Raw genomic sequence first — 19425 nt, forward strand, 5'->3', positions numbered from 1 at the left:
CTTGCTTAAATATTTAATTTTAAAAATCCTAGGGCTTTTAGTTCATGACAACTTCAACATTAGTCAATAATGTGACATGGTTTCAGAAATGACATTAGGTTATATTTCTAAAAATTCCTGTTTAGTTCAAGGAAGACAGTGATTTTATTGTGCTTGACTGTTTACTAACTGATATGAACCCCATACTCTGAGAGCAGCACCAACAAATTAGCATATTCCAAAGATGGCAACCAAAATAGAGGCCATGTAGTTTAAGGAGTGGCTCAGTTGCTTTAAAAGGGCTAGGCAAGGACAAAAGTGTAGTAGAGACGGTCTGTAGCAGGATTCAAGAGACTGGATATGAGACCCAGTTCTGACTAATTCCATGGCCTTAGACAAATCAGTTCTCTTTTGGCACCACTTACCTATTCTATAAACAAAGGGGTAAGTTTTCATTCTCTCTAAACTTTCTAATTATTCTTTTGAATAACTATATTCAAGAATTTTGACATTTCAATGTTATACATGAACATGAGAATTTATCCTCAAATAGTGAAGAGCTATTTATATATAAAACAACACAGTTAGTTAGTTTTGTTTTACAAGGAAGCATTAGTCCTTACAGATGGGATTTATAAGAGGGAGATTACAGTTCATTCTATGGGGTAGTTTTTTTAACCATTACATTAGTGCAGTATGAAAAAGACTTATTATGCAAAGTAGTGATGTTGTCATCACTGTTAAGGATATCATATAGGGAAAGTATTGATCAGATTAGAGGTTTAACCTTCCAACTCTAGGATTTTCTGCTTCTCCTCTCTTAGGTAGTCCCAAGGCATGTCCTCATACAACCCCAGTGTTCTAGCAAGCTTCTATGCCGGTGTTTTGAATTGAATGAATGATTGTCTATTATCATGAAATAAGGAGGGTGGGAAGAAACATGGAGCATCAAAACTTCTTCTCTTTGATTCGCTTTATCACGTTCAGCAGGTTCAAGGTCAGCTGCCGCCATTAATGATTCCTGTATTCCCTCCTGATCAACGGACGCTGGCTGCAGCTGCCCAGCAAGGATTCCTCCTTCCTCCAGGCTTCAGCTATAAGGCTGGATGTAGTAAGTACCATTGCTTTTTCATTTGGGAGTGGGTGGAGGGCACAGCTTTAAATTAGGCAGTTTAATATTACTGCCACACCAAGAAATGAGATCACCCATATAGCATTTTTATTTTGAAGAGGAAACACACAGAAGATGTGGAAAAGTATTTTGTGTTGGTATTTAAAAGACCTTGGATTATTTCTATGCGTCTGAAGCCAATATTTGCTCTTTGTAATTCAGTTTCATAATATCCATTTCCAGTGTATTCTTAAAATATGAATGTAATTTGGGGATTCATTTTATTTTTTGCATAGAGGACATAGGACTATGCTTTTCAATAGCTTTCCATTGCCCAGTAAGATAAATCCAAATTTCCTAATGTGAATTAGTTGGCCTTCTGTTATTTGTCTCCTCCCTATATTTATAGCTCAATTTCTCACTAGTCGTTTTTGTTCTTAGACTAAAAAATTCTCTTTCTTGACTATGGACTTGTATCTCAGGATTCACTCTCCTTGGTATTGTGAATCTCTTCCACCTCAAAATAGGGAGCACTTGCCTGACCTAGGTTAGGTTCTTTTCTCCTGCTTTCTTTGGATTCTGAATATTTTCTTGTTCACCTTAATTGTAAGCTTTGTGAGGCCAGTTGCTGATTCTATCCTATCATTGTTACATCTCAACTTTTAGTACAACATTCAACATTTTTGAATGAATGAATGAATGAATGAATACTCAATACAAACAGTAGAGAGGACATGTTTTGCACTAAGTGATGAGTTATACCAAGATAACTGTTTATATTGCTTATTAACTTTAGACACCTCTGATTTTATGCCTTTCTCTCTTTTATACCCAAATCTAAGTTGGATATTGTTAGTTTTCAAAACAAACTAGTAGTTTATTTCTAAAAATTTAAATGGTCAAAATGCCAGCTGTTTTCTATAAGGTAAAAATAGTAACTCATATTCCAAAGATGGGCTAGACTGCTAAACTAAGTATCTTCTGGGGCATCATTACCATGGCCAGAAGCAGGATAGAAGAAGAAGGTTTATTGAAATATTTTCATTGATAAAAGTAGAAAACTATTGAAAAAATTAATGAAATATATTATTTTAGATATTCATATAAAATATCTTTAAATTCCAGTAGATTCTGGCTCATATATATTTTAATAAGTAGTTCCATTAACATCTTGATACGCTTTAGCATTTATTGCATTTGAGAAACTCTAACATTACTAGAAATCAGTTCTTAGTTTCCCAACAGGGGATGTCTTGAATTTTCACATTGGGGATTTCAGTATTTTTTCTTAGTCTTTAAGTCTCTATGTCATATTGAAGAAATGGATTGTAATTTCTTAAATATAGCCATTTGAGATGAGTAGCTTGCAACTCTGGAGATCAGATCAAAGCAATCAGCCAAAACTCTGGACTATAAAAATTCATACTTGTATATACTTACTCTTTGAAATTTTTATATTGCTTTTGTAAATCTTTCTCTTGACTTTGGTGTTCTGTGTTTCCTATGTTCCTATGTGTTCTCACTCTGGAGCCTTAATTTATTCATTCAGTATTATTTTCCATATCATTTTGACCTTTGTAGATCATCAATGCATCCAGATACACCAACTCTTTTTTAAAATTAATGACTGCATTTATTCTAAATATTTTAAATTCTAAGAATAGAATTTTAAATTCTATTGCTACACTAAATTCTGAGTTTTTAATCATAAAAGATTTTTTCTTTTGTTTCCATTTTCCTAAAGAATTACTTTTCACATTAAATACATGTTGACAATGTGTTTTTGGTAATCTTAGTAAAGTTACTAAAATAAAAAAAAAAGAGAGACTTTTAAAAGCCATTGGTTGCCTCAGACTGTATGTGCAATATATACATATGGACTAGTTCTGTTTTCCAAAAAAATAAAAAAGTTTTTTGAAGCAGCTGCAGAAATAAGTCCTATTAGCAAATACTGTGCTGAAGAGAAAACCACATTGAGTATGAACAGCATAACTGTAGGCCTGGAAAAGGTCAAGAACACCTCTGCCTCACTCCTGTTTGACAGAGTTGGCATACTAAATCTGTTCAGTGTTAATGCAATGTGGCATGGAGAAATCTTTCCCTTTCCAAAATTGTTAGTATATTAACCATTTGATATTCATACCTTCAGTGCTTAAAGTTAAAAATGATGCCACTTCTTTTGTAACCTTGAAAATAAAATAGAATAAAGCTTCTATAGCTGCTGGCAAGCTTGAAACTGACATCATGCCAAACTCTGGAACTAAACAGAAGCCAGTAGCAAAAGAAAGTGCCACCCTTGTTGACACCCTGGCACACTGAGTCAGTTTGAATGAAGAGCTGTGTGGAAGTGATAAATAGTCCAGACTATTTCTCCTTAATCACATTGCAGGAAAGGAAAAGAGGTAGGAGAAAAAATCGTGCCAATTCCTCTCTTTAGTGGGACTTCCTATTTTATTCCCCTTGTAATTGTCCATAATTTGTGACTTTTCTGGTTGCCTGTTGTTTTAATTTAGGTGATATTGCTTAGTTCTCAATGAAAGAGACTGACCAACCCATCTTGATTTTAATTTCAAGTAAACATGAAAGATACACTATTTGTTGCAATAAAAAATCCTGATACTTTTTATCAATCCATTCATAGAACGTACTGATACAGTTTCCTGTTTAGTCTGTATTTCTTGATAAAATACATAAAAAATAAAAAATAAAAAATTCTCTGGAACCAAACCGGAAACTTTAAATGTTCGTGAAAGGGGAAAAAATAAAATAAAAATATAGGTTGAGGAGCCCAACCATTGTAGATTGAGTTAGTATCTCCTGTTTTCTGAGAAAGAAGCTTTTCATTGGACACAAAGATATTTTCCCTTTAAGAAATATAGTGGTGGAAATATGGCATGGAATGGTGACACACAAAATGTAGTTGCTGGACCTCTGTTAAGTGCTAGAATGCACATCATTAGGCAGTACAAGAATAAATTCATAGCAGCACAGCCAGAGACTTCAGAGCAAACTGACTAGATAGAAAAGGAGCTTTAGAGAATGTTATAGTCCACTCTTATGCACAAATATGTAAATGAGTTTACAGATATTGATATATTATTACCATAATCTCAGATTCTGTTTTGGCATTTGGTATTAATAAAATCAAGTGTGAAACCACACGTCTTCCTGGATCCATATTTAGTTATTGCTGTTCCTACTTATTTCTTAAAATATAAAAATATTTGCAAACTTCTAAGGAGGTAAAAGTAATTGCATATTATTAAATTGAATCCTTTTGAGAGATATATATAAAATAAATAGAAAACTTGAAAATACCTATGTAAAAACACTGGTTTAATCAGCCAACTTCATTCAGACATCAGTTCATTCAGGAAAAAAAATAGTCCATTAATCCCTATTTTTAACTTGTCAGTTCTGCTAAACCTGTCCTCCAGGTTGCTATATATAAACACACCCCAGATTTTATAACACATAATTAAAAATCCAAATTCTAAATTATATTTGTGGATAATAACTCATTTTAATCAAATAATAATCTTTATAGGCTTTAAATAAGTTTGAGAAACTAAGTAACTATGGCTTAAATTCTAAATTGTAAAATAACTGAGTGTGGAAATGAATTGGTTCAAGAACGCATTGGATGGTTGAAGAGTCGGGAACACAGTCCATTTGCCTCTGCTGGAAAGTCTGAGTCGTATCCTAACCTATTAATCAAAGACTTCAACATGTGCGCGGTGAAGTTTGTGTCTAGTACATATTTTTGAATTAAAATTTAAATGCCTTTGACACCTGCAGAACTTTATGTTTTCAGGAAGAGAGCACTTTTGTGTTCACTCATATTAGAAAAAAATTCTACTTAAAAAGGAAAATAATTTTGAATGTGCGATTGGTGTTAGCTCAGCAATTTAGATTTGAGAGAAATTTTTGAGATAAGGTGATTGAAGGGAATAAGTTTGGTCAGTAACACTTTGACTTGCACTCCAGTCCTCTTTGCACAACACGCAGCTTCCTCAGGTTCACTGCTGCTCCTGCAGAGTACGTATTTTAGAGGCAGAAATGAGAGGAGAGATGGAGGTGCTTCTCTTACTACTAATGACTGCAGTCCTCTGCACCCCCTTGCTGTTTGGGTGCAAAATTTCCAGTCATTGTAATAGTTAGATGCTTTAGAAATTTTGACAGAAAGACATTTTATGTGAAAATTAAAAAATCTGCAGGAATGGCAAAATCCAATAAAATAACTCATTTTCTATATATGGTTTAAAACAAACAGTTGTAAAAGAGCTGGCTTGATAGTGTAGCCCAAAGAGTCAAATTGGATGTGTCATATACCAATAGGTATAGAGTCTTTCCCCGTAGTCAAGCATGTGCCTAATGCCATGGCTCTCAAACTGTGCAAGGTTCCCAGGATGCTTAGCTAATTCATAGGGGCAAACAGGATATTTTAAAATTTCAAGAAAAATATAGAGGCATCTGTCAGACACTATGTAAACTACCACAGATGAGTTGTTTGGTCTTTACTACTTAATAAAATGGAGTGATTGGATTTCTTTTGTCCAAAAGGTACACTGAAAAAATTATTGAACCACTCATGGTGCTTTAAACCAAAACAGTTTGGGAAATTTTGTCCTACTCTAGTGTATATTCATTTTAAAAATTACTGTGATCTTTTCTAACCTGAAAGTTGTTTTTTTAACCTGAAAGTTATTCTTGTCCTATCGTATTGCCAACCACAGAACAGAATATTATAACAAAATTTAATTTGTACTTACAGAGCTATATATAATATTATGAAGATAATTAATTCATGCGTCTATACCAATTGATTCATTTGTCTATATGATTTCAAACATTCAATTTTTGTTTGTTTATTTGTTTTAATTTAATTAACCCAGTTTCCAATAGGCAACTACAAATGGAGAGGTACTTAAAATGAGACAGCCTGGACTTGGCATCAGGTTTTGCCTCATTCTCCTCTTTGTCCTTTTGCAAGCTACTGAGTTTCAGTTTCCTCATCTTCACAATGGATTAAGAAGACCCATTTTACTGAATTGTTACAAAGATAAGATTACATATGAAATAGTTCCTAGCACTGTATCTGTTTTATTAGATTATTTATAAATGATAAATACTGAGATAAAATAATGCAAGCAAAACATAGATCCTGTTTTTTAAAGAAAAAGGATCCTAAAACTACACCCACCCAGAATTTAATTGCATTTCATATCTTATGGATATGACTCATTCTGAGTTAGCATTAAACTCACTCTGCCTTACCTGAAATGAGGCTTCCTCTGACTGAGGAAAATAATAACTGCAGTAAAGCAGTACAGTGCCGATAGAAACATTTGTTGTATTTGATACAACGTTAACCTTAACTGTTTTCATTATAATCACCAAATTTAAAACTTTTCCTGTTGTCATTTTTCACTTTTTTTTTTATCAGAGCTCATGTTGGAAAAGATCATATGATTTTTAGAAAATATATTTAGTCGCTGTTTTGGCTGTATAAAACTAGAAATACAGTCATATACTCATTCTGCATTTTTAACACATTGATTAATTTTTCAGAAATGTGCTAAATAAAATAGCCATATAAAGTTACTGATTGAAATATTTAATTGCTTCATGAGATTCGCTTAAATACATAGAAGTCGATGAGCCAAGCTTAATAAACTTAAAATATGCTGTATTTACTCTTCATCAGTTTTCTGAACAGTATTTCCGCTTCCAATAAAAAAAGGAAACTCTCAGTTAATTAGTTCCTCATACACCACAATAAAATTAATGTTTAGGAGTTAAATACCATAAACTTCCTCAGGCATATTTGCTGATGTGTTCCTGTTTTCAGTTAATGTCACATGTTTCATTGTTTAATGGGGGTATCATGTGGATTCCATTATATCTCTCTTGTGCAAAGGGTCTCTGTATCTGGTATTTTAGGAGACTACATGCTAATTTCTGATTTGGCTGTGTCAGCTGACATACAGGTCATTGACAATCAGTGCTGAAACAATCACCAAATCACAAGCTAAAAACCATTGACATGGTACACTTTTATCAAACTGACATAATAGGAGACATGTGTTGTCAAGATCACATACTGTAGGCTTTTTGTAAATAAGCAGAGAGAAGTGGCTGTAATCATATCTTCAGGCTTCAGTGTTTGTGTGTGTTAGAATTATAGTGGCCAACTATTCCCTCTCTACTCCCCACTCTCAAAATTTTGTAAACCAGTGACTTTGGGAACACCTGACTTAGTTGTAGAGCTTTGTAAATATTTACTTTTTTTAAAGAATTGTTTTAGTACCTAAACAGCCAATCATTTAAATTTCCATTTGAGGGAAGTTAGATTAGTGGCTCAAAAATATGAAATGATTGAAAAATGAGAACTGGATTTAAAAATGCATACAACATTCCATGATTATATGGTGACAGCCACCATCCAGTTCTCATGGGAGAAGTGTTTCTAGGTTAATGAAATATATATTTTCTTATTAAAAAAATGGAGTTGATAACATTTTTACAAGATTTATCACTGAAACAAGGGAGATGCCTTTATTGTGGCAGTCATGTTATTATAACTTGATATATTAATAAAAATAATAGCTTATAACTATGCATTATTTATAAAACATAGTCACATTTTAATCATAACTCTGTGAGATAACTGATCTATATTAGCAACCAATCCTCCTCACATATATACACTACCACCACCAAAACATATACACACAAATAAAAAAGTGAAACTCTTTCTTTGATAAATTCCTCAGATTTTATTAGACTGTAACTATAGCTAATTTTTTAATCCATCCTGTTTGCTTTTTAACAATGAATAACATAAGAATGCCATTCAGTTTAAACCTAAAGCCAATTCAGCTCAGTATTCTCTTTTTGACATGATTTTCCTCCTCACAACGTTCATGTATCAAATGAAAAGAGTGGCTAGCACCTCTATGCTATCAGCCAGGAGTCCTCAAAATGTAGTATTACCATATGAATTTGCCACAGTCGAGCCTAATGCTTAGATTTCTGGGTTTATATTTTTGTTGCCACAGCAAGAATGGAATCTCATCTCAGTGGTTGAGTCAGGCTAAGCTCGTCAAACTGAAGTATAAACGCAGAAGAGCAATATATTATTTTATTTGAATAAATGTAACTGTTCACAATACTGGACTATGGCAATCTCCCGTAAGCATGCTCTTGCACTGTAGAAAGCTCCATTAGAAGGCAAATTTTTCTCATAAGATTGATTGGAAACTATGGAAGCAGAAAAATATTTAGTGAAACAGGCTAAGATAACATTTTGCTTCAGACTGTATAATAGATACATATTTTCCATGAGGACAGAAAAAGTCATGCTCTTGGAATATAATATTGTGGAATAGGATACTGCATTTTGTTACAGGTTTAGATGCTGTAAAAGTCCAAAATAATACTAGCTTAAACATGGTAAGAGAATAGTTTTCACTCACATAATAGTCCAAGCATTGCTTATGCGGCAACTCCATGATATCAAGACCTAGGTTTGCTCCCTTACTTACTACTCTGCCCTCCATTAATTGTGGCCTACATCTCATAATCTTAGATAGCTTATCCAGCTACCAAATCCCCATTGCAGCCAATGGAAAGGGAAAAGGCAGGGGAGAAAGAACTACAACCTTTTAAACAGTACTATTTCCCTATTAATTTATTTTGGCTCTATTTTCAAAGAGTATATTCGAACTTTTCTCAAACCTATTTATATGAGGTCTGTCCAGGAAGTATCCAGCCAGTGTTAATATAAGGAGAAGGTTTGAGCAGCATGGATGTAACCTGGCAGCCAAGGCGAATGGACTGTAGTGTGCATGCGTTGACAATGACGTCTTCACAGTAGTAGGCGGTGGGGCGCTAGATGCCACTGAGTGTGCTGTGTGGCCGTGGCATTCAAAATGAGCAAGTAGAGCAATGAATCTGCATCAGATTTTGGGTTAAGTTTGAACATTTCTCTGCGGAAACTATTCGGATGACTCAGAAGGCTTTCAGGGACGATGCAATAAGCAAAGCTCAAATAAAAATGTGGCACAAACGCTTCAAAGATGGTTGAGAATCTATTGAAAGTGATCCACGTTCTGGAAGGGCTGCAACAAACAGCACCTGAGAATGTTGAACATGTACAGCTTAGGTTAAGAGACACTGGGAGAACTGTGTGAGGTCCCAAGGTGCCTGCTTTGAAGGGGACTGAGGCGTCGTCCTATGTACAGTGTTTTTGTATCTTGTATCTTCTTCAGTAAATGTCTCTATTTTTCATATTACATGGCTAGATACTTTCCAGACAGACCTCATATAATTAGCTCATAATCATCTTCTCATTTTTTCTAATATATTAAAGGCAGCACATGCTGAATGCACAAACCTCAAATGATACAGAAGTACAGAAAACAGAAGCTAAAAATTATCTGCCTGTGCTCATACACTCACACTCCTGTAATCCCACTTCCCAGAGGTAACTCCTGTTAATCTGCTGCTTATTTTTCCAGAAGTAAACATAGATATAAATATGTATCTATTATATACATCTGTCATATATCTAGTTATAGATATGTAATATATAGGATGAGAGCATATTTGTATATTATAATAGGCATATGATACATATACTATGTATATATATGGTATGTACTATATAATATAAATGTACATAAGGATATATGCTATATGGACTATAAATTACTTACAAACATAAAAAATGTGTCATGGGCATCTTTCTTCTTCCACACTTTCAGACATAAATTATCCCATATCATATTTCCTTAAGCTGGATATATCATATTTTATTTGGGTTCCCCACCAATGAACACTTAAGTTTGTCTACAACATTTACAGTTCCAAACAATTCAACAATGGATATTTTTGCATGCACATATTTGCCTCCACTGAATTCTTCATGTAACCAGTTCCTTTCCCAGTATATGATCTTTTACTTTAGTTTATTTGTTCCTTTCTGAACATTTTTCCCCTGACAGATTGCCTCTAAAGTCTACTGCTCTCTGAGTCAGTTAATGGAGGATTTAAAACATTCAGATTTGGTCCAAGTTAGCTATGAATAAGTGACGATCGAACTTGTAATCTGAAACTATTAATTTGTGGTGTTAATAAATTCTGTCAGAAAAAAAATTAAACAAGGGGTCAGAATACCTTAGTAGTCTCAGACAGTCCCACTTCATTTTATTCTGTGTCCTTAGGCAAATCATTTTTCTCTCTGTGCCTTGGCTTTTTTGTCTTTCAGGCAGCCACAGTAATGTCTGCCCTTCCCATTTCATAAGGAGATTGTAAAATTCAAATGGAATGAGTATATGCATTTCTAAAGAAGTAAAATCATTGTATAAGTGTAATATAACATTATTTATTAAATATATACTCCCATTTTGAAAATTTAGAATATGTGTCGTAATGAAAAAGATTTGAGGAATTTATTTTAGGTTACTATACTTCTGACCATTCAAGACATTTGCATTATGTATTTTTTTTTTTCATTTTGGGAAGGGAGGGAAAATTTCATAACATTTATTTCCAAAGGTTTAAAATTTATCACTTTAGTAGAAACCTCTAGGCCAAGTCATCCCATATGTATATCCCATAGGCTGACTGTTACAGTGGTTTAGGAAGCTTCGAGTTTTCACCTGTAGACTACAGTCTGGATACACTCCAGGTGGTAAGATGTCTGTCAAAAGCCCTGATTGAGAGAACAGTGGAATGGCTAGAAAAAGGGTGTCAAAAAATTAAATGCTTGATAAGCCTTAATATTAAAAGTAGGAAATGAAAGAGAAATTACAATTGATTTGGTTTACTGTAGCTTATAAGAATGTTCCAAATTCCTACTTTCTAATACTTGAATCATTTGGGATGCATTTTCTCTTTCCATTCATTTCCTCATAAGACACAGAGGCCAAATATAGACACAGTATTCTGATATATCAATAGATCTGATGTAGAAGCAGTTCCTTAATTAATGATTCTCTGAGCAGTTTAAAATGAATTATTGTGCAGTAGTTTAAATGATGCCTTACTAGTAAGGCTGGAATACAGAAGGAAAAGGAGACTTTTTGATTCATTGTCTCCTTTTCATGGATACTCAGATTTCTTAGATAATTAATCCAGGAATTTTCATTGATAATAGAATTCTCCAATTTATGGGCAAAGAGGTGATGAAGAAGAATGCTGTATCTTTTATATGCAGAAATGTCTTCCCACTCTAAGAGGTGTTTCTTAAAAGAGTTCATAAATTAATCTGTTTCTGAACTAGCCAACTAGGTAACTATTAAATTATGATAAAGTTTTCATTTGCTATGCCACATTAAAAAGTCATAAAAATATATTTTATTTTTAAAATCTCTTATTCAAAAAAAATTGGCCTGTAACAAGCAGTTAAGAACTAACAATTACCTCATAATATTTTCTTATAAAATAGCTATATAGTCAAACAAGAGCTAATTTATTAATTTTGCTTTCTCAAATAAAATTCATATGAAATATTTATATTCAGTACTTAACATTCTAGGAAAGTTAATACAAAATGTTAGCATTTCTCATGAAGTTTTAAATGTTAGTGATATTATATTAGTCTAGCAAATCTAAAAAGGCTTTGCAGATTTTTTACATTTAGAAACCCCTTTATCTTAATGTGTATATACCAAATCAGTGGTTCTTGGTTCCTCAAGACAGTTTAGGAGGGAAAATGGTAATAAATTTAACTACTTGCCATGAGGGAGAAAGTATAGCTGAGCTTACTGCATAACGAAGCAAATTTCAACTTGGGTAGATTTTGGAAAGTCTAAAGTGACGCATATTTTAACTTGGTTGGTTTTCAGGAAGTCTAAAATAATATGAAACAATCATGACAAAGAAGGATTTTGTTTTTATTATTTTTTATTTGTATTTATTTTTATATGGAATATCCCTTTTCTAGTAGATAATGACATCATATTAATTCACTGACAAGAATCCATCATATTAATGGATTCTTGTTAGTGAACAGAAATCATTTTAAGACTTCAGAAATGCATATTATTTTTAATGCCAAAGAGGATAAGAATTTATAAAAGAGAAAATTATGGAATATTATAAAAGAATTATTATTGTTTAAAAATATGTTACAAGAGATTCTTTAATTCTTTACCTTCTCTGTGTCCTAATTTCCTCAAATCCCCAAACTCTAGGCCTCTCTATTCCCCTTCATTTTCTATCCTTTTAGTATTTGTAACTGAATACTATGTTTGTTTGAATTAAACCCTATACAAAAAACTAATTTGTTACTTATTTGTATGATAATTTGCTTATAATCTGTTTCTTCTGCTAAACCTTAAGTTTTTGATATGCCAAGAGCTATCTCCTGTATTTGATATTTGTAATTTCTTAATTAAATGAATTCCTCTTTCATTTATTCAGTCAATAAACATTATAAGCCTTAAGTGTGTCAGGCATTATGCTAGGGACTGAAGATGTAAAGATGAGTAACACATAGTCCCTGCCTTTAGAATGCTCATAGTCTAGTTGAGGAAAATGAAATTGATATGGTCTGAATGATTATGTCCCCCTAAAATTCATATATTGAAATCCTAACCATCAAGGTGATGGTATCAGGAGGTAGAACCTTTGGGGAGGTGATTAGGTCATAAGGGCAAAGTCTTTATAAAAGAATCCCCTGAAAGCTGCCTGCCCCTTCCATGATGTGAGGACATAACAAGAAGGCACCATCTATGAATCAAGAAACAAGTGTTCATCAAACACAGAATCTGCTGGTGCCTTGATTGTGGACTTCCCAGCCTCCAGAAATGTGAGAAATAAATGTTTGTTGTTTATAAGCTACCCAGTTTATATTTGGTTGTAGCAGCCCAAATGGACTAAGACAAGAATATAAGCAGTTGTAATATGATAGAGATATGGATAATATTTTAAGAGAAGTCTTTGGAAAGGGAATTAATTTAAATCCAAGAGTGTAGAAGTATCTGTGAAGGATTCTTAGTGTGGGGGGGGTCTCTAACTTAAATACTAAAGGATAAAGGCAAGTAAGCAGTTAAAGAAGTGGTTGGGGTGGAGAGATACAGAAAGAACAATCTAGGCAAATAAAACAGCCTGAAGACTGGAAAGCAAGAGCTAGAATAGGGTGTACATAGACCTATAAACTGGTATTAAGAGTAATCTATAAGGTAATAAATTATGAGTGAGTCATAGTTTGAGGACATAAAAGACCAATACAAGGAAATATTTATAGACGTTATGTGCTGGAAGAAGTAAAAAACCACTGAAAGAAGTAAAAAACCGCTGAAACACAGATTGAAATCATAATGGCTTCCACCCATCCATCCATCCATCCATCTATCCACCCATGTCCAGGCATACTTTTCTTGTTTGCTATTGTATTTTTCAGCCCCTAACACATAGTATATAATCAATAGATATTTACTTCACTTTTTAAATAGAGGAATTAATATTTATTGAGAACCTTTAATAAGTGCCACAGGAAACTGAATAGAGAATTAATTTCTTTAGCAGAGGACTAGAGCCTGGAAGACTATTAGAGAGGCTCTTGTCATAGAAAGAAATGTAAACCTGGGAGTCAGAAGGAACAGTTCTTAGTGATTGGCCATGAAGGGAGGGAGAAATGAAAGATACTTTGATATTTACAGTCCAGGTGACTGGATATCACTATGTGATAACTGAAATACCAGGAGTAGAAGCAGATTTTAGAAGAAAGATGATGAATTAAGTTTTGCACATGTGAAGATTGAGCTTCCTATGGGACAGCTAGGGAGGATTGATCTAAAAAATCAGTGGTAGAGGTCTAAGCTGGAGTCACTGGTTTGGAATATATTAGTTTTTATATAGCTGTTGAACCATAAGATTGGATAAGATCGTTCAGATAAAGTGAACAGAATGAGAACCATAAGATTAGATAAGATCATTCAGATAAAGTGAATAGAATGAGAAAAACCAAGCACCAAGATTGGACCCCAAGGAATACCAATATTTAAGGGATGAGTGAAGGAGGGTAAAACAGCCTGATACAGAAATAATAAAGTCAGCATGAGCAAGGTATGAGGAGAGCATGTTTTAAGAAAGCCAAGGCAGTATATGTATAGAGAAGGGGGGAATCATTAACAGAATTAGCTGATGCAGAAATATGTTCATTAAAATTTGGCAAGTCAGAGCTCATTAGTAAATGTATAAAACTTTTCTAAAAAAGTATATGTATTGAGAACTAACGTGTAGGAAAAAGATTTGAGATTATCACTGAGTGATAGACTAATTTCTAACAATTTAGATGATGAGAGAAAGTAGATAGTGATTTTACAGGAGTTTTTGTTTTTTAGCCTAGGTGGTAATTGCGCATGTATTTAAAGACAAATTGTATACAAATTTCTTACCTTGGCATTTGAAGTCCTCAATAGCCTCTAATCAAACATATAAATATTTCTTGCTACTATATGAAATGGGGTCACCTGCAGGCTAGCTCAGGAAGACATTTTGTTCACTCACTTCTTTGATCCTGGAGTACTTCTTACTTTTAGGCTCATTGATTTATTCATTCAACAAACCTTGTTGAGCAGCTACTTCACAGCAGGCATTGCGACTCATAGGCTTCTCTTATGTTTTCTAGTTCTTATTTTTTATTCAAGGCCTAACTCAAACCCAGCCTTCCACTGATATTTTCCCCAGTGATTCCAGCTTATAAAAATTCTTCCATTCTCTGGTAATTCCTGCCTTTATTATTCATTTAACTGTAATCATATAGTTTTGATACATTTCACTGTCCATATATATATGTTTTATTTTCATAACTGAAAGTGTCACGAAGGCAAGGGTTGACTCTTTTATTTCTTTGTGTTCTCCATATTATAGTAAGAGTTTGATATATGTTAATAGAATGAACATTAAGTGAATATATTATGAAAATTGAAGTATACATTTGCATAATGCTTTAAAAATAGTCATTGTTTTCTAAAACTTAATTTTTTTCTCTTTAAAATACTAATGACTGATACTTGTTAACTGTGGGATCATCCTTGATACTTTTTTAAGTTTGTATGATGGGAATAATATCTATCCTACTATGTTGTTATAAAGATTAAATGAGATTTTACATACATATATGTACATATATTCATATCTATATGGATAAATATATGTGTATATGTATATGTAAAATATTTTTAACAGTACTGAAAGTCAACAAATATTAGCTACCCATATTTCAAATCAGTGGAAGAATAACAAATGATTCAAAAAGGATATTGGAATAATTAAGTAACTATTTTGGGAAAATGATATTTCTTTCTTAAACCATGCCAAAATAAAATAAAAGCTCAAACTATGATTTTTTTCTCAAATTTTTCCTATATCTCTTTCCTCCCATCAAATGGGTTATTAAGTCTGTCTCCCAAAGCTATTCCCTCCTCTCCTTCCCTCCTGATTAGTTCAGATCATTATCATTTCCCACTGATATACTGCAATAGTTTTTAACATGTGTTTGTCTCTAGGCTCTCTCTCTTCCAGTCGATCTACCCCTTGTCACAAAATTGATCTATCTGAAACACAAATCAGACTATGTCACTTTCCTGCTTAAAACCTTTCAGTGTCTTAACATTGCCTTCAAAGTAAAACATAAGGCTCTGCAAGGTACAAGTTGTACTTGCTTCTTTAGCTGCAATAGCTCATCATTCCCTTTGTACATCGGAAACACTGGGGGTAATAAAAGTATCCCTGGATGTAGGAGCCAGTATAGGATAGTGGTTATTGTTATCTCGGCCCTATGAATAGCAGGGAGCTCCTCCCAAGCAAAAGGCATCCACAATTCCTTTATCAGCCCATGACATACAAAAAAGCAACATGAGAGGAAAGAATGCAATTTCCTTCCAAAGTTCCATCTGCAGTTTCCTTGTTAACTTCATTTTGCCTTGGATTCCTACAAAACCTTCTCCACCTAGAAATGAGAGTGGTAAGAGCAGGGTGTTTTCAGTAACTATCTGCAAAGATGATTAATAAGAGCAGTCCTCCTTGCACTAAGTGGTAGATGCTTACTGTATGACTCTCTAACATAAAGAATATATGGAAAGTAGGTGGTGAAATGGTCCTGAAGTATAATTTGGTAGTGAAAGTGGCTATCTTTTATAGCGGTCCCCAACCTTTTTGGCACCAGGGACCATTTTCATGGAAGACAATTTTTCCACAGACAGAGGGGCGGGGGTATGGTTTTGGGATGATTCAAGGACATTACATTTATTATGCACTATATTTCTATCACTATTACATTATAATATATAATGAAATAATCATACAACTCACCATAGGTTGGGACCCCTGTTTGAAGAGATACCTTGACAAATATATCTTCCTTAACTATCTAGTCGCTTTTCAGGTTAAGTTCTTTCTTTGAGGTTCCAAAATACCTTCTACACGCTTCTACTTTGCTTATTGTGTATTTCAATTGGTTGACATGGTGATCCCCTTACTTGATTAAGAACTTCTCTGGGGCAGGGATTGTGTGTGGAAGTGGTGGTGCGTGGGTGGTTTGGGTGTGTGAGTGTATATGTGTGTGTAAGTTTTAATTTTTATATTTCCCAGCACCTAGAGAAGGCAATCTGGTATTTGTCAAGGAGGCAAAACAAAACAAATAAAAACGGTGAAAGGGAAATAAAAAAATGAATCTCCACATTTCAGTGAAGATAATGCCATAAAACTTTCTAGAACTTTCATATTAATTCAGTGGATGAAAGGCTATGTATTGTTGACCTTGATTAAAGCCACGCCTGCTTTTCATAGTCTTCCTCAGCCTAAATAAGCCTGTTAAAAAAATTGTTTTTCTTAGTCTGTTTTATATAGCATAGAAATGAATCCTTCATAGTATTACTGGAGATAATTAATATCAAAATATTCATAACCATAATGCTGATGCAATTAACATGCTTTCAGAAGGGTTATTTAATACTAGCTATATCATTTATGTCAATAAGATACTATAAGCTAGGTTGTATTCTGAAAACAATTGACTAAGATGCCTCGGTATATTTTTTAAGTTTTTGAAAAATTTAAATTTTGAGCTGGAATTTTCCATGGTTGGCCTTGAAATAAGAAGCAAATTAATTTTGGAAAGGCTTAGGGAAAAATTGCTCAAATGGTTAAAACTTAGGAAAGAGTAAATTACTTTTAACTAGTTGAAAGTCAATTTGAATAACTTACACATGGTTGAACTTTAAAAGTCAGAATTTTCCATTATCTGATTTTTACTAAGTACCTCATGAGCTATTTACAAAACAAACCTGTTGTAATATTTCTTTAGTACAGTTAATTGAGGGATGGTGCAAATAGATGACAGCATTTAGTTGAATAAAAGCTCTTTTTTTCCCTGCAACTTCTGAATTTCTCCTTTGCCATCACGAATGACCCCTAACCTTGTTTGTGATGTTTTATAGACTTTGTGTCCATTGTAGAACAGTGACACATTCATGTAATATATTTTTATTTTTTTTAATTGCTGTATTGGAAATTTTCAGTTGTTTTAGTTGTATTTAGTTTGTAATTTGGGGCATGTATCAACCCAACTAATTCTTGATGATCTGGGCCTGAAAAATTGGTAATAAGGTTGACATGTTTTAAGTTACATGTGTTCGTGTGTTAAATGGAGATGGTTGCAATAATGTGGTGCCTCAAACACAAACTTTTTTAAATTGACATTTATGATTATATTAATATATTTATAACTTGGAAACTATATGTGGTTAAAGATATATAATATCCATAGTAGTCTTTTAAAATTCTTGCTTCCAGAAGTCTTCCACAATTCACTTAACACCAAATACATTGATATATGGCTGTATATGGCAAACATGTTATATGAGTTGGTTATGACCACCATAACAAAATACCACCAACTGGGTGGCTCAGACAACAGAAATTTATTTTCTTACAGTTCTGGAAGCTAGATGTCTGAGATCAAGGTGTCAGCAGTGTTGTGTCTTCTGAGGCTCCTCTTTTTGGCCTGTAGATGGCCACCTCTCTGTGTCCTCACCTGGTCATCTCAGAGTCTGTGTTGTTTGTGTCCTAAATGCTTCTGCTTATAGGGATGCCAGTCTTAGTTGATTAAGGCCCACACATGTGACTTCATTTTACCTTAATTGCCTCCTTAGAGGCTTTGTCTCCAAATACAGTCACTTCTGAAGTACTGGTGGAAAGGGCTTCAACATAATTTGCGGGGTGGGGGGCGTGTGGGGGGGTCTCACAAGTCCACCTATAACACATATATGAAATTATTTAGCTTGTATAAACTTTTCATACACAGGTATACCTTGTTTTATTGTGCTCCACTGTACTGCATTTCACAGGTATTGCATGTTCTACAAATTGAAGGTTTGTGGCAACTCTTCATCGAGCAAGTCTACTAGTGCCATTTTTCTAATAACATGCTCACTGGATGTCTCTGTGTCACATTTTGATAATTCTTGAAATATTTCAAACTTCTCCATTATTATCTGTTATGGTGACTTGTGATCAATGATATTTATATTACAATTGTAATTGTTTGGGAGCACCATGAACTGCACCCATATAAGATGGCAAATTCAATCCATAAATGTGTGTGTTCTGACTATTCTACTGACTGGCCGTTCTTCCCATCTCTCTGTCTGTCTCCTTTGGCCTCCCTGTCCCCTGAGACACAACAATATTGAAGGTACTAAATTAGGCCAATGAATAACCCTACAATGGCCTCCACGTGTTGAAGGAAGAGTCACACATCTGTCACTTTCAATCAAAAGCTAGAAATAATTAAGCTTAGCGAGAAAGGTGTGTCAAAAGCTGAAATAACCTGAAAGCTAAGCCTCTTACACTGAACAGCCAAGTTGTGAATGCATAGGAAAAGTTCTTGAAGGAAATTAAAAGTACCACTCCAGTGAACACATGAATGATAAGAAAGTAAAATAGCCTTATTACTGATATGGAGAAAGTGTGAGTGCTCTGGGTAAAAGAACAAACCAGCCACAACATTCCCTTAAGCCAAAGTCTAATCCATACCAAGGCCCTATGTTCAATTCTGTGAAGGCTAAGAAAGGTGAGGAAGTTGTGGAAGAAAAGTTTGAAGTTAGCAGAGGTTCGTTCGTGAAGTTTAAGGGAAGAAGTTGTCACCATAACATAATAGTGCAAGGTGAAGCAGCAAGTTATCCAGAAGATTTGGCTAGGATCATCAATGCAAAGGTGGCTACACACAACACCAGAGTTTCAACATAGTCAAAACAGTCTTCTGTTGGAGGAAGATGGCATCTAGGACTTTCGTAGCTAGAGAGACGGCAGTGCCTGAC

General features: G+C 33.9%; 1 protein-coding gene across 1 annotated transcript in view; it reads left to right on the forward strand.

Annotated features, from left to right (window-relative positions):
• Window positions 1-19425, forward strand: part of SOX5 (SRY-box transcription factor 5) — a 427434-nt gene that overhangs the window by 292888 nt on the left and 115121 nt on the right. The window contains exon 7 of the mRNA XM_045554202.1: window positions 970-1090. Coding sequence (XP_045410158.1) covers window positions 970-1090 — 121 coding nt within the window. The remainder of the gene's footprint in view (window positions 1-969; window positions 1091-19425) is intronic.

This window comes from Lemur catta, chromosome 6 (genome assembly GCF_020740605.2).
Source record: "Lemur catta isolate mLemCat1 chromosome 6, mLemCat1.pri, whole genome shotgun sequence".
NCBI classification, from domain to species: domain Eukaryota; kingdom Metazoa; phylum Chordata; class Mammalia; order Primates; family Lemuridae; genus Lemur; species Lemur catta.